The sequence below is a fragment of the Juglans regia genome, chromosome 14 (genome assembly GCF_001411555.2).
Source record: "Juglans regia cultivar Chandler chromosome 14, Walnut 2.0, whole genome shotgun sequence".
NCBI lineage: Eukaryota > Viridiplantae > Streptophyta > Magnoliopsida > Fagales > Juglandaceae > Juglans > Juglans regia.
Genome location: NC_049914.1, coordinates 3,259,772 through 3,275,208, shown reverse-complemented (window position 1 = coordinate 3,275,208; position 15,437 = coordinate 3,259,772). Strand labels below are relative to the sequence as shown.

General features: G+C 35.4%; 1 protein-coding gene and 2 non-coding genes across 3 annotated transcripts; all 3 read right to left on the bottom strand.

Annotated features, from left to right (window-relative positions):
• Positions 1–110: 110 nt before the first annotated feature.
• LOC109015577 (dihydrolipoyllysine-residue acetyltransferase component 1 of pyruvate dehydrogenase complex, mitochondrial) lies at positions 111–12,778 on the bottom strand. The gene is made up of 23 exons (XM_018998049.2): positions 12,439–12,778; positions 11,196–11,246; positions 10,940–10,994; positions 10,828–10,864; positions 9,683–9,729; positions 9,523–9,567; positions 9,271–9,344; positions 8,626–8,695; positions 7,964–8,155; positions 7,825–7,869; positions 7,632–7,705; positions 7,186–7,255; positions 6,471–6,872; positions 4,667–4,727; positions 4,523–4,567; positions 4,351–4,434; positions 3,682–3,758; positions 3,411–3,473; positions 2,409–2,479; positions 2,203–2,263; positions 1,594–1,654; positions 1,435–1,515; positions 111–605 (listed from the first exon to the last, which is right to left on the bottom strand). The coding sequence occupies exons 1-23, from the start codon at positions 12,543–12,545 to the stop codon at positions 547–549; spliced, it is 1,932 nt and encodes a 643-aa protein (XP_018853594.1). The 5' UTR covers positions 12,546–12,778; the 3' UTR covers positions 111–546.
• LOC118344637 lies at positions 3,553–3,661 on the bottom strand. The gene has a single exon (XR_004798416.1). It is a non-coding gene; the product is annotated as a small nucleolar RNA snoR98 (small nucleolar RNA).
• Positions 11,862–11,986, bottom strand: LOC118344642. The gene has a single exon (XR_004798421.1). It is a non-coding gene; the product is annotated as a small nucleolar RNA snoR80 (small nucleolar RNA).
• Positions 12,779–15,437: the final 2,659 nt, after the last annotated feature.

Below are 15,437 nucleotides of genomic sequence, written 5' to 3'. Positions count from 1 at the left end.
ATAGCAGATTATCCAAACGAAGAGTAGAATCGAGCTTTGGTCTCATTAAGGAACTAAACATTCACCATCACCATCATCATCAATACAATCAATATTACTGTCCGGAAAAATTCTCGAAGGTTGTTGATACAAGAAGAAATTCACTGTTAAAGAGATTTATTTTTTAATTGTTCTTTTATACATCATTATTCCTACTGTAACATAAAGCAGTTTGATGAAAAAGACCAAAACATTGGCACAATTGTTTCGTTTTCTCGTCCAGAAAACTTCTAATTGTCTTTTAAACCTCAGCATTTGAAACCTAAATGCAAAACCTCATGGCTTATGAACTCGACCATTCAGTTCTCCGTGGGGGAGTTGGAAGGAACCAACAAAAACCCCGTAAACAAGATGGTACAAGAATAGCAAATCAAGCAGAGATACTCCACGAAAAAAATAACATGGTTAATCTAAAAAAAATCTGGACTGAATTTTGAATTGCATCCGCCTCCATGGTTTGATCTCTGGAAAGTCCCATGAGTCAATTTCAGAGCTCCACTCATCTTATTACAAAAGAAGTCTTCGGATATCACTAAAGTTTGAACGCAAAGCTGAGAGAAATGCACCTGCAAGATAGAATAGCCTTAACCCGATAAGCAAGTACTCCAATAATATAAATAGAGATGACTGATGAGACTATGTTATCACGGGCATCCAGACAGCCTCCAACTGCATATATAGCAAATCATCTCTTGAGCCAATGATCAAGATAATAGAAGACTACAAATTTAAACAAGAACAATAAATCAGAACCATTTGTCGGTTATGTTTTTCTGTCACCAGCAATTAGAATTTAGTGCATTTTTCAAGTCTGAGCTTCACTGGTTTCCAATATCAAAACGGCTCAAATATATATATTTTTTGATAACCGTGGGTGTCCGGGCCAGCTTGCGTGCACCTCGACTAATCCCATGGGGCTCTAAAGTTAACGACCAGATAAACCTCCAGTGGCCCTAGGGGGACTCGAACTGGTGACCATTGGGGAGCAAACCCAATGCTGGATCAGCTGAGATACCCCTCAGGGTTCAAAACGGTTCAAATATTGTCTGCAGCGAGGCCCCCAATTTGTGATTCACCAAACGCATCATCACATTCAAGCCAAGCAAGAGCTTGGTCTATTACCCAATGCAGGGGCAATTTAGTAGCCAACTTCTCTGATAAGTGGGCCTGTGGCCTCATGTCACGATTGCTCACATTTAACGTGGCTACAAAACCAAATGGCTTAAGAAGAAGCAAAACCATATGCCATTGTCCACCGTGCAAGACAGTGTTTGCAAGATAAATGGTCCTAAACTAAAAGATATAGAAATTGATTTTGAATGGCATAGAGAATTCAGAAAGATTCATATGGAACATTAGCACAAAACCTTCCATATTGGAAAAAGAAGATTGTACCTCCAACTTTGCCATCAAAAACACGATGATCAGCAGATAATGTTAGGTTCATTTTTGTGACAATGGCAGGCTTCTCAACTCCTGGGTAAAAAATAAATTGTCATCCAATCTGGTATTAAAGGTTTACAATATTACGAATAATAGGCAAGAAAATCTTACCATCACTTCCAATTACTGGTTCAACAACTTTGTTGCCTCTACCAACAGCTAGGATGCCAGACTGCAGGAAATGAACAAATTGATACAAGAGACAATAATGGATGCAATATCAATTAAATGTAGAGTACTGCAGGGTTGATTTGCTATCCTTTTTTAAACCATTTTTTATAAACTGAAAATGGGAAAGATGATGGTGCAAAAAAACAAAAAAAGATTTTGCAGCTCAAACTACAGTCAATCATTTTTATTTAGGCAGGTTGCATTAAGAAAACAGGGAAGGTTATTTGCCGCATATGCAAAATGAAAACTGTCGAGCAAACTGTCGATTTCAAAGCAACCCTAAATTTATGTCCTCTTAATATTAGAGTTCTTGAAATAACCCTTGGTGTTCCTCTACCAAAGAGAGAAATCCTGCATTTAATTTTTTGAGAATGAAAAGAATACGATCAATTTTAACACGGATCAATTAATTTTACCAGGGGATTTCTGTATTCTATAGCTGACTGATCAAAATAAAAATTCAGTAGTCTAGAGCTGATATCATCACTCGTAATGTTACTGACCAAATAAAGAAATAAGTAGAAGGAGATCAAGTTAGACGGAGGGAACCTGTGGGGGGTTTATAATTGCACAAAAATGGTCCACGGGAAACATTCCCAAGTTTGAAATGCTGCATAAAGATAAAGAATAAAATTTTAAAGTTGTCTCTCTTAACAAAATGAATAAATAATTAGGTCACCACGGATATTATCTAAAAAAACAGTGTGTGCGGTAGAGGACATTAAAAAACAATAAAGGACATACAATATTTTTACCTAAAAGTTCCTCCTAGGAATTCATTCGGCAAAAGCTTCCCTGCCCTTGCCTTCTCAGCTAATTCCTTGACCTGAAGCCCAAAAATCAGCAGAGAAGTCAATCAATGGTGATCCAGAACAAAATCGAATGGTGATCAACGAAGAGAGGAAGTCGATCTAGAAAAATTATTTTCTTTTGATAGCAGTGGATTCATAAAAATATAAATCTACGAATCTACTTATAAAGAACAAGAATATACTTGGTACAAAAGCAACTTATAAAGAACAAGAATATACTTATATATATATATATATATATAAAAAAAGTAGATCCACAAAAGCACTAGATTTTTTAACTTTAAAGTCCATGTTTGAGTAATACCATTTTCTTGCGGTAGATTCCGTCCAAATTTCATTTTATTAGGCATCATAATAACAAAGAGGACATAATTATGGATGCGTGTTTCTGAAGTGCAATCATATCCATGCAGATGATGGTTTCCTTTTAGGAAAATACCAAACAAAAAAAACCCAGGCTTAGGTTGAATAAGGACCAAATTTGTTTTTGAGTAATGCTAGAGGTACAAGCCCCCCCAGACAGGCCCTTTGTAAAAAAAGTGGGTCCCGTTAAAAAAGAAAAGGTTTTTTTTACACTTTTTTATGGTGGGGTCCACTTTTTTACAAAGGGACTGTGCATGACTTGTCTATTTGGGGCTTGTACAAATCATTATTTTTTTTTTTTTGGCACCAGGTGTCTGAGTCTTGACTAATCTCAGGAGTGCACATACCCTCGACAAGAAGTTCTCCGCAAGTGCACTTGGGTAATTCAAGGGGAAGTTCCCCCAGTCCAATGGCCTCCTAGAAATTGTTTGCACCCAAGAAGATTTGAAACTTAGACCTAGAGGGAACATACCACCAAGACTTTTACCACTTGAGCCAATTCCTAGGGGTTTGAATAAGGAACCAAAATGAAGTCATCAAAATTAAAAACTACTCAAATTACCAATAGAGACTATAGAGTACCTCCAAGGATATTGATGATATGGTCTTCTGATCTGCATTCCTCACTATTGGAGTCATCAATCCCTGAAGCAATATAATATGATGAGATTGGGGATGGTTTAAAACTCTTAAGCCTTTTTTTTTATTAGTACCAAAACGTCATAACTGTAACAGAAGAGCCAAACTTGCAAACCAAACAAAGAGGAGTACAAGTATTAGATTTCAGCTTTAAGCAACAATTATTTTTTTTTTTTTATAAGTCAGCTTTAAGCAACAATTATCAGCATCATACCTTCTCTGTTGCCACTGCAATTGAAATGTCAACAGAATTGGATAGGATGACTTCTCCTTTCTCAACACTCCAGTAAGCTACCATGTATCGAAAGAACAGATTTCAGCATTAGAATACCATAGACAGATTTCTGTTTTCTAGCATAAAACCAAACCAAAACCATCTGGAGATATAAACATGCAAGCATTTCTGAATCGTATGCACACAAACAAACCATCCAGCATTAAAAGTAATGAACTCCTCAGCATTAATATAAATATAGCACCAAGCAACATATTCCATTGAATTCATCAATCTGACAGACAAATAATACACAGGAAACATCCTCAAACAAGCACTGGGGCAATTTCAATGCAGGAAATTTAAGGAAATACTCCCAAACTTGTATTAAGTAAAAAGATGTCAAACATGTATCTCTAATACAATTCCCCCGAAGAGGGATAGCTGCTAATACAAACCAATAATCGAAAGGAACATCTACATTAATCAACAGGAAGACAAACCAAAGGTTGTTGGAATGATAGAAAAGAAAAGTTGGCAAGACTTGTGAATATAACAATCAGAAACAGGCAATACGAAGAGCAAGAGTGAAAAAACGAAGTCCTGCACGCCAATTATACAGGCATCGAGTAGTTTACGTAGGACACCATCTAAGTGATATGTCTTTACCATTTGCCTCTGGTACATTTCTCAGAGCAACAGCAACAGCTTTGATGACAATGTCATTCACTGAAACTTTAACATCATGCTGCTCTGTAAGTGAGAAACTTAAATGAATGATCTGCCAGGGTACTCGTGCCCAAGAAACCAAAGGAAAATATTTGAAGTCTATATTCCTTACCTTTGAGTTCCTTCCTAAGAGAAAGAAGAGGATCCAGTATGACGTCTGATGAACATCATTGAGTATTTCAGACAGAAATTATATTAGCAGCCGTAGATTATCAGCATTAACAAAGATAAAGAGTAGACCATAGAGTGTCAGAACCTGATGATAAATATAAATGCGGTGTGTTTTGTTTTGAATCTAATAACCTTCTAGCTATCACCTGCATAATATTAAATAATAATGTTAACGGCACCAGTAACAATCAAGCAACTCAAGCACCCCCCCCCTTCCCACACTAAATAAAAAACGAAAAGAAAAAGGAAAGTTAATATAGTCAAATAAGAGAATAAGAGTCTAAAAATCAGAGGTTGTAAAGCTCAAAGGTATCGTTATTCGTAGCCCATAATTTAGATTGGAATTCAATTTTAAAAATGGACTCTAAAGCAATGGCTAAAATACAGGTCTTTAGGTATTTAAATGTAGTAATAACACTTCTTGTATAGCTGACGCAAATATGTAACGTGTGTGTGTGTGTGCGCATTTCATATTTGCATAGTGTACACATTAATTTCCCTCGTTTATCATATCAACAGTGCTCGTACATCAGACATCAAATTCTAGTAGACCTATGTATTGGATTTGTCACTTAAGGGCACTTTCAAGTTTTGGTCCTGTTAGTAGGATCCTACTTGGAGAGATATGAAAACAGTTCTTACCTTTTGCATGTTTGCATGGGGTGGTAGTTCTCAAGAATTAAACCCAAGCATTATGAAAAAATAAAATAAAATAATTAAATCCACGCATTTCTATGGGATACATTAGGACTTTTACGATTGCACAAAACAGTGGCCCTTAAGGGTACATAAAAGCATGAATTAACTAGCTGTTAAGGAATGAAAATGCTTGACCAAAGACATTACATATACTTTTTGACATAATAGACTTATCAACTAAAGTCAAAAGGGGTGTAGCCCAAGCACAGGAAGTATACAAGAAGTATGCAAAAAGTCAGCTTCTAACTGTTTCGGAATATATTTGTTTTCATGCAACAAAGCGGTTGAGTTTTTAGTTACTCGTCTTAATACTTTTGAATTAAATACTTTGACACAAATTCCCCACTATACCTAGCTACTAAGGTCCATGTCAAGACAAGTCAATGAGATCTTTTTTTTTTTTAATTGGCACCGGGTGTCTAGGAACAGCGTCCCGACTAATCCTGGGGGTGCACAGGTCCTTGGCAAGGAGGTTCCCGCAAGCGCACCTCGGGTATTTCAAGGGGAAAATCCCCCAGTCCGATGGCCCCTAGAGATTGTTTGCACCCAAGGGGATTTGAACATTAGACCTAAGGGGAGCATACCCCCAAGCCCAAGGCCTTTACCACTTGAGCCAACCCCTAGGGGTTACAAGTCAATGAGATCTCTCATCTGAACGAGTAAGAATCATTGACTGGTAAGAATCATTGATAGAATTCCTTTTCTTTATATTATTCAATCTACGACAGGAACACATTACTGTGTTTTCCTTAGCCTTTTCTCCTTGTCCTGGAGATTGATCAGCTTGAACCAATGACTCCTGGTTCTGGGGCAGTCAAAGAATCTTCTCTAGACCACCTTATCCACCTTATTCTCATCAAGCCCTGTATTGTTGAACCTCTGACTTCTCATGAAAATTCCCATAGTCATGAACTATACTACGGTCATCTAGTCTTTTGAATGTATTGTACTCTAGGCCACTAGCATGGCTAGTGTTGGAGCCTTCTATGAACTTTCTTTAATTTTACAAGTACTCATCAATTACCCAAAAAATTAAAAACTGTCAGATATATGTAGCATAGGTAATGAGCCACGAATACAGTGATATTCTCTTAAACTTCAATCCAAGAAACTACATGACAAGAAAAACCATTCTATTCTAAACAGAGAGAACATTGCTCAAACGTAACAACCAGTCGAATAAAACCTACCTTGCGAATTTGACTATTGGGAAAATCTTCAAAAGAATCTGACTGCTTTAACTGAGACCTTGAATCTGGTGAAACTGTGGGGGAAGCTTTTACATGGGTTTGAGGAGATGGAGGTTTCCCCTCTTTAGGTGAAAAAACTTTTGAAGATCCTTTTCCTGACTTAATTGCATCTAAAACATCCCCCTTCAGCAGCGTACCATGAGCACCTGATGCCATTAATAACGATGAATCCAATCTATATTCTGTAATTAACAACTTTGCAGATGGACTAATCCTTGCAATGCTTGTTTTCTGTGCTTTAACTTCATTTCCATCAATGTGATGTGCTGGCTTTTCCTCTCTGATTCCCGAACCACTGCTAACACTATTTTTTACTATTTCAAGATCAGATGGATCCTCGACCTTGCAAAACAACAGGCAATAGTGTTTACATTTGGTGCAAGTGGCTAGAACCCTAATGAAAATTTAAAGATAACATTTCCATGAAGTAAAAATTCTGGAAGAAACTACCTAACAAGCAATTGGGGGGAAGGAAGGGCAACAAGACAAATTAAAACTTAGATCCCAATCATATATATAATATTGATCTTTTACTTATCAAAAAAAAAAAACTTAGATCCCAACAACGTCAGCATTTACAGGTGTGGACTGAAACCATTTGTACCCTTAAGGTGAAAAGCATTTTATATGGTTGTAAAAGCATTATCACACTTACTGTTACTGCAATAGGTTGTCCCACAGCCACATCCTTTGAACCTTCAGGTGCTAGTATCTTAGCCAAGTACCTACAGCCAACAATCCATATAAATATGCATGCAAACAAATTGGGGGTAACCGACAGAGGGCATCATTAATAACAATTCAAGCATCTGCACATCACCAAGAAGAAATATGAAAAGAAAACTGGCATTAGCATTAGATCCAAAAGCTGTATATCCATAATTGACGCCGCAATTATGTTACATTTCAACATTATTAAACTCGCTATTATGGACATGTTCTAATAGTGTCAGTGACCTCACATCAATCATGCAAAGAAAACCAAACACAATGGTGATCTAGACTCCAAGCAAATAAATATCATCTTAAGACATGGACTATGTATCACTTCCATATCTAGTATCAGCCAAACAACAAACTAACCATTGGAAAGAATATTACCCCTCTTCAAGACTTTCAAATTCGAGGGTAGCTTTATCTGTCTCTATCTCACATATAACATCACCCACTTCTATCTGTCAGTTCAAAAAAATGATCAAGAGGAATTATTAGCGCAATTGTTCTATACACACTAACTCAAAAGCAAGAAGTAGTGCAGTAGCAGGTTTAAAACCTTATACTAAAGACAACTAACCTTGTCTCCTTCTTTCTTTCGCCACTTTGCAATGTTTCCCTGATTCTGTACAAGCATATAAAAGCAGCCTTAAGCTTCTGCAGGAGGACAGAATTCAGCATGATAATCTGGGCAGAGACCAGTTTCTGTTCTTTCTTACCATAGTTGGGGATAATGCTGGCATATCAAGAACAACATGAGGAGGAAGGTCAGCTGTACTTGTCTTGATAGAATTCTTCTCTAGGACCACATCATCATTTTCCACATACTTATTTGTTGATTTTTCTTCTTTAACCTCAGATCCACCTGTCACAGTAGCAGGGACATTTTGGATATCATCTGGATCCTCAACCTAGTAAATGCACATAAGTTAGTTTAGACAACAATTAATTCCTTGGATATATACTCAAACAAAAGTACTGAAAATCAATTAAAACAGCACTGTCATGTATTAAAACTTAAGGGTAACACCAACAAAGAAAAATTAGTTTGTAAAAGATCTAGGATAGAGAAGGCTTTAAAATATCAGATCCCCTAAAAGCATAATAATATTTGAACAACATTTATCTCTTCTAAAAAACAAGAAAAAATTAAATACTAATTGTAGCCTAAAACTAACATAAGAAATGAAGAGGGGAGAGGGACAAAAGAGTTTTGACCTAATAATATTCTCCAAATGATAATAGATGCCCCCACAATATTTTTTTTTTCTATCAACAAAACGTTGTACAAATTGAATATGTTCCCTAAAAGGAAATTTACTGAAGATGGCTTTCCATGAAACGAAAAGGCAATCATGGATAAAGGATTATCACAGGTTACCGTAATTGCAATTGGTTGTCCAACAGGTACATCCTTTGAACCTTCAGGTACCAGTATCTTAGCCAAAAACCTGCAGAGTTTAACCCATCCAGAACCGGCACAGATAGCATTTCAGGATGGATCAGATTTTCAATCTTTAAGCAACTCTGATCAATGTCTCATATAAAAGTTAAAAATTATTATTATTATATTAAAGATAAAAGAGAGTTTTCTAATTTTAATAATTAAAGATAATAATTATTAATTATTAATAATTATTATTATTATTAAAAATTAAAAATTATTATTATTATTATATTATGATCCGTCTTCTAATTTTCATGGACTTTTTGGGTCATTTGGGGCTAGCTAGTATGGGCTAGGTGTTTTCTTGTATACGTCCAGTGTACTTGGTTACTCCTATTGATATATATAATATTTTTACTTATCAAAAAAAATATTTAAGATAAAAGAGAAAGGGATATGTGGAGAAAAGTATGTGCATAATAAACAGGGAATGGAAAGATGACCAATCGAGAAAGAAAACAGTCTTATTGTCAATGCTAAATGAAACAACTGACATGAAGAGTGGTACCAAACAATGCACTGGCTTGCATCATGCATTCAAGTATTATATGCCATTTAATATAGAAAAATAAACATTACCCCTCTTCAAGACTTTCAAACTCAAGAGTAGCTTTGTCAGTCTCAATTTCGCAAAGTACATCACCCACTTCTATCTGTTAGATTAAATCAACAGTCAGCACAACATAAATTTTGTTAATGAGATGAACAAACTGATTCCTTCTCCATCAAAAAGCAGGATTCATTATTCAACAATTATCCTTAAGCACATTGGACTGAACATAAATCAGCTTTGAACTCGCAGAATCATATGAAACTTTTGGTAGAACTGACCTTATCTCCTTCTTTCTTCCTCCATTTAGCAATGTTACCTTGGTTCTGCACAAAAGAGCATCAATTAGGATCACAAAAATTAGCCAAACCACACACACAACTACCCTTGTGGATAACATTTTAAAATCAATTCCTTCTTCCATATTTATGCATATCTTACCATTGTAGGAGACAGAGCTGGCATCTGGAGGACTGTATGTGACGGATCTGCATGAATACTTAGACGTATCTTCATCATTTTCTTGAGGTTGCAAAACCATACTCCAAGAAATAAAAACTAATCCATAGTATGTCAATACCACAAATCAGTTTAACAATCTAAACAACTAAAAGAACTCCATTTCTTGAAGGAAAGGAACACTTTTACCAACAAATAAGAATAAAGGTGATACTTGAAACCTATCATGTTTCAATTCTTGCATGTCTCACCATATGACATAAAACAGTACAGGCAGTATTAAGGAATTAGTTTAGATTTTATCTTTTTTTATTTGGACAACCTCCTTAGAGAAGATCCCTTTCTGATAGGTCATATATGGAAGTCCACAAATTGTAGGAGTGTGAGAGATGGCTCCTCTATGCTTATCATGATGTATTTGGAGGGAAAAGAATAATAGAAATTTTGAGAACCATGAGAAGACAACGGAAGAGCTTAAAACCTTCTTCTTCAATATTGTGTTTCTTTCGGCAGCTACCATATATTCTAATGGGCTGAGTTTTCAGAATTTCCTTGTATCTTTTTCTGTTCCTAAATAAGGGTTCTATCATATACATCCTATGTACTTGATCTAAGCCTTTGTGCTGTTCATAGAAGTTTCGATGGCTTGTTCAAATAAAGTTATAGCTTTTAAGTGAAGAGAAATGTCATGAAAGATTATTATACTTGGGCAATGGATAACCCCTAGGGGTTGGGGCTCAAGTGGTAAAGCCCTTGGGCTTGGGGGTATGCTCCCCCCAGGTCTAAGGTTCAAATCCCCTTGCGTGCAAACAATCTCTAGGAGCCATCGGACTGGGAGATTTTCCCCTTAAATTACCCAAGGTACACTTGCGGGAAACTCCTTGTCGAGGGCCTGTGCACCCCCGGGATTAGTCGGGACACTATTTCCGGACACCCGGTGCCAATAAAAAAAAATTATACTTGGGCAATGGAAAAGGGACTGGTCCTTGTTGACTTATAACATCATATTCTGTAGTCCTTAAGAGAATCAAACAAACACATTGAGGGCATGAGAATAATTGGAAGAACAAAACGCAAATTATAAGATTACAATCAAAGATTAGTAACTAAATGGAAAAGGCATGCACCTGCAGAAGAGAAGTGCTTGACACCACCAACCCATGGCTGAAAAAATTGTGAGAGCATCAGAAAACACTCTTGCTACTAAGAGCTATTTAGGAATACATCTCAAACACTAACCTTTAGCTTCAAAGAATTCTCATGAATGCCAGTGAGCATAAATAAACTTGCAGGCCTGATTAATTTTAGTCAGTGAATAAGAAAAATAAAAATGGAACCTTTAGTCTTCAAATTAATCCAGCAAGTGCAACAAAATAGTTATATTTCAAGATAAAAGTTGATTCATGAGTCTGGATCTATGAATCATAAAACCATGTAAAGCAATTGTAACTGAATTCGAAAGTTAATGATAGATAGAGAGCAGATGAATGCAAACCTTAGTAGAGATCCATGACCACCCAAAAGAAAATTTTGCACATGGGGAGAGCTGTACCGGTAGTTTAAAAAAAGCATATTACAAGCACATTTATGCAGCTATATAGAGAAAAAGGTTTTCGAACAATATGCATAGAAAAGAATAACCTAACCAACATCAAGAAACTATATGGAGTTATATACCAGAATTAGTTCGGAATGTAAAAACTGAAAGAGCAACATGTATGCCCAAAGCAAACACAATTACCAACATTTAGATAATACTCTCATATGTATTTATATCACATGTGCACACATACTATAGAATAAGACTATTAACATAGACAAATACCATCTTAAAGTAAAACAAAAATGAGATACAGGCTAGTAAAGACCAATCTTTCTTCAACCTTGTGAAGGCCAACAAGTAGGAGGTAGGAAAATTAAAGAACTAAATCCAAAAGGTGTCAAGAATGCACGATAGGCAAGATGTAACAGCAAGCTTCTGGTTTAGTTTTATTTAAATTTGTTAAATTATGGAATCAAGTATCTTTGTAATTTCAAAGTTTCTTGCACATAATTGTGGTAAGGACCCATGGATTAAATTATGTCTTCCCATGTGGTAAGGACCCAGGATCACGCTTGCAGAATATTTTTTATATAAGCAAAGCGTAACGTTGGTATTACGTAACGTATGTGGTGTTTCCGGGATCAAATGACATTGAAAGCAACCATTGATCAGGATAGCCACAATCGTTAAATATAGCGCCCGAGCCATTATACCAAGCGTAAACATTTATCCCCAGAATTTCTCAGAGCACAACTGGAACAGAAGCGAGAAACACGAGTAACCAGACTACTTAAAGACGTATTACATGTAAGTGTAAAACCATTCGGTCCCTATTCAACCCTCTGTTCTGCTAATTGTTGTCCTCCACAACAAACGGGAATCAGAGTACTCCATCAAGTTTAAGTAGAAGCAATCTATTTCCAGGGGCTAGCTACTACGCAATCAACGGAACCAAATTCTTTTGCAGAAGGGGTATCAAACATTTCATATGATCATCCAAATAGAGCAACCAATAACAAATCCTGACGCATTCTCACCAGCCTCTAGAACCCCCAACTCTCATAAACCTCATCCTTCCAGAACAAATTCGAACAAATGCAAGGTCTTCAATGATATTTCACCAATCTAAACAGCCCAAAAAAAGTGAAAGGAAATAACATGTAATCTCCGCGCGAGAGAGCGAGAGAGAGAGTACCGAAAGAGGGATCTGGAAGCTACGGATGACAGAAGACGGGCTCTTAAGAGCAGAGATGGAGCGCGAGAGATCACTTTCACTGGATGCCGAAGACGTGAAAGCGCCATTTCTCTTCTTTTTTGCCTTCACAGGGAGATTTGCTCGATTGATTATCGCTTTAATCACGTATATGGGATATTCTGGGTTTTTTTGGGGGGGGGGGTGAACGAACAAAGAGAACAGACTATTTTTCCTCTGCGTGTCGGGACGCCAATGGCGAGCTCGTGGCGAGTTTGCGACTGCGGAACGGTCCCTGTTCTAGCTCCCACGCACTGTAGGACAACTACGAGTACAAGCCCACCTACCCACCACGCTATGGAGGCTTGATTAATGATTATTACTAATTTATTAGAGAATTGTTGCCGCTCAAAAAGAAAAAAGTCCGGGTTTAACTAAGCAAATGATATTTGTAATTACAGAGGAGGTAAGTATTCTATATTTTTTTAAAAAAAATTAGTAAATATAATATTTATATGAAAATTTTAATTTTTTAATTATGAAATTTACTTTTTTTTAATTAAAAAAAAAGAATGCGAGACATTTTTTAACATTATTTTTAAATTTTCATAATATTTTTATAATAATAAAAATAATTTTATAATTTAATATATCATTATCAAGTATTTACGTTAATTTATAAATTTATTTTTATAAAATATTTATTATTATTATTATTATTACTATTACTATCAAAATCCTCAATAAATGTTTGGCCTATATAAAGATTTTATAAAAATAGATTTATATCAAATAAACTATCTTCATGTGATATATTTATATTTTAAATTTATTTTTATTATAAAATAAAGAACGATATTACTGTATAAGTTTTTATTTTATGAATCTAAAGTCAACAAGATGATACAGACAAATTAAAATAAACATTTATTTTAATGTAATGTGTTTTTATTTGCATTTTTTTAATTTTGTCGCATAAATAGTTATATACATGCATAATTATCAATAATTATGCCTATAGGCAAAAATAATTAAACTTTGTTGATCAAGTTAAACAAAGTTGTAGCATTTCATTATATTAAACCATTTGAAATGGATGAAAATGGGCCATATTCGGCTCAACATAATTTATTTATTAAACAAGTTATGTAAGATGCGTTATCCTATCAATTTATTTAAATATGTGATGAAAGGATTGATGGATTTGACCTATTTAATTAAGGATAATACTATTCTTACCACTCTATTTTACCACTCTTTCAATTTATTATTATTATTTTTTACTTAATAATTAAATAAGTATTTTTTTAATAACATTATGATATTATTATTATTTTTTAAAATATTTAAAAGTGTTAAAAATATATGTATGAAAAAGTAAAAAAAAAAAAATCCTATAATTAGCAGTAGCTTCCAGTGGTGACTGTAGCATGGTCCTTTAATTAAATGTGTTATATTATTTATGAAAAATTTTACTCATTATCCTCACATTATACACTACACAATTTTTTTAGTGTAGATGATGAGTAAAAGAACTCAATTAATTTAAGAGTGATAAAACAAAAATAAATAAATAAAAAAGTGTGATGTGTAGGATAATAAATAGTAAAACTCATTAACTATAAAGTGTTGTTTGGATAGTGAATTGAAATGGGATGGATTGAGATGAATGTTAAAAGTTGAATAAAATATTGTTAGAATATTGTTATTATTTTGAGATTTGAAAAAGTTAAAATTTTTTATTATATTTTATATGAGAATTTTAAAAAAAAATATAATGATAAAATGAGATGAAATATTTCTTGTATCCAAACTGATCCAAGGAGAGTTTATAACAAGTGGGCCACTCCGTGATATTTGGGACAAGGAGAGTTTTTGCGCAGGTGTTCAGCGGCCCAAGGAAGGAAGTAGACCGTGGACAACAGATCCAATTCCAACACCAGCTATTAGAATACACAGTGGTAGCGACAAAACAATGAAAATTGTGAGAAGCATCTCGGAATCTGCGGAGTATTGCTTGGTCTTCCGCTTGCTGTCCAAGCATTTGGACTCGAACCCATCTCTCTCATATCTCAATATTATTCCGTGCTCTTCAAGCCAACATTCCCCTGGCCTCTCTCGTAGAACTATATAAATGAAGCATCTCACTTCCAGTCTGATCACTCACACACAGTTCAATCATTGCTCATCCCTTACAACTTTTGGTTCTTCACCACTGATCAGAAACATCTAAGCCAACAACGTTTGTTTACATACAGAAGGGAACCACGATGTCTCTTTTCTCAGCGATTTTCGGTTGTTTCATGCGCTCTTCGTTTCAGGTCTCCAATGTTGTGGGAGGCTCGGGATCCGGCATGAAAGAATGTTCTTCAGAGAAACCCAAAAGTAATTCAAAATCATCCGGAGCTCCGATTGTAGTGTCCTACTTCCCAGTTAGCTCAAACCTCTCCCGCCTGTAATACCATAAATAGATCGATCGATGGATATCATGGCTACAAGATGTTGAAGTGGTCCTGAAAGAATGTATGCTTATTGTTCCATGCAATCGTGAATTAAAGAGGTATCTACTGCAGGATTGGAACCTGATTAATGCTGGCACATTTGCTCGAGGAAAGTTGTCGGAAATATTTGAACTTTTAAGACTGTACACATATGCTTTGTCAAAGGATTATTCTGATCTCTCTGTCTCCCTCCTCTTTTTAATGCTTTTTGTGGATAAGCAGTACTCACTGGTCATGCATATCTGCTGCAGAAAGTGAAACTTCAATCTCGGTCATCATGAAGTGAACATATGACCAATATCAATTCAATTTTTATTATTATTGCTTAGCTCCATCTCTATATTATTAGCTTCCTTGCTTTTTAAATTTGGTCGAGGGATCGGATTGATCATATTCAAAATCTTTTTAGATAATTGCATGCATGTTTGTGGTGCCCATGATTGACGATTGTGTTCCAATATCGCATCCTGAATCGAAGGCCGTACGTGTTTCAATATTAAT

Coding starts and splice junctions, on each gene's coding strand:
- LOC109015577 (XM_018998049.2), bottom strand. CDS start 12,545: ATGGCGCTTTCACGTCTTCGGCATCCAGTGAAAGTGATCTCTCGCGCT. Junction 7,256..7,631: donor TTTGAAAGTCTTGAAGAGGG/GTAATATTCTTT, acceptor TGTTGGCTGTAG/GTACTTGGCTAAGATACTAG. Junction 4,435..4,522: donor TCTTAGGAAGGAACTCAAAG/GTAAGGAATATA, acceptor TCTCACTTACAG/AGCAGCATGATGTTAAAGTT.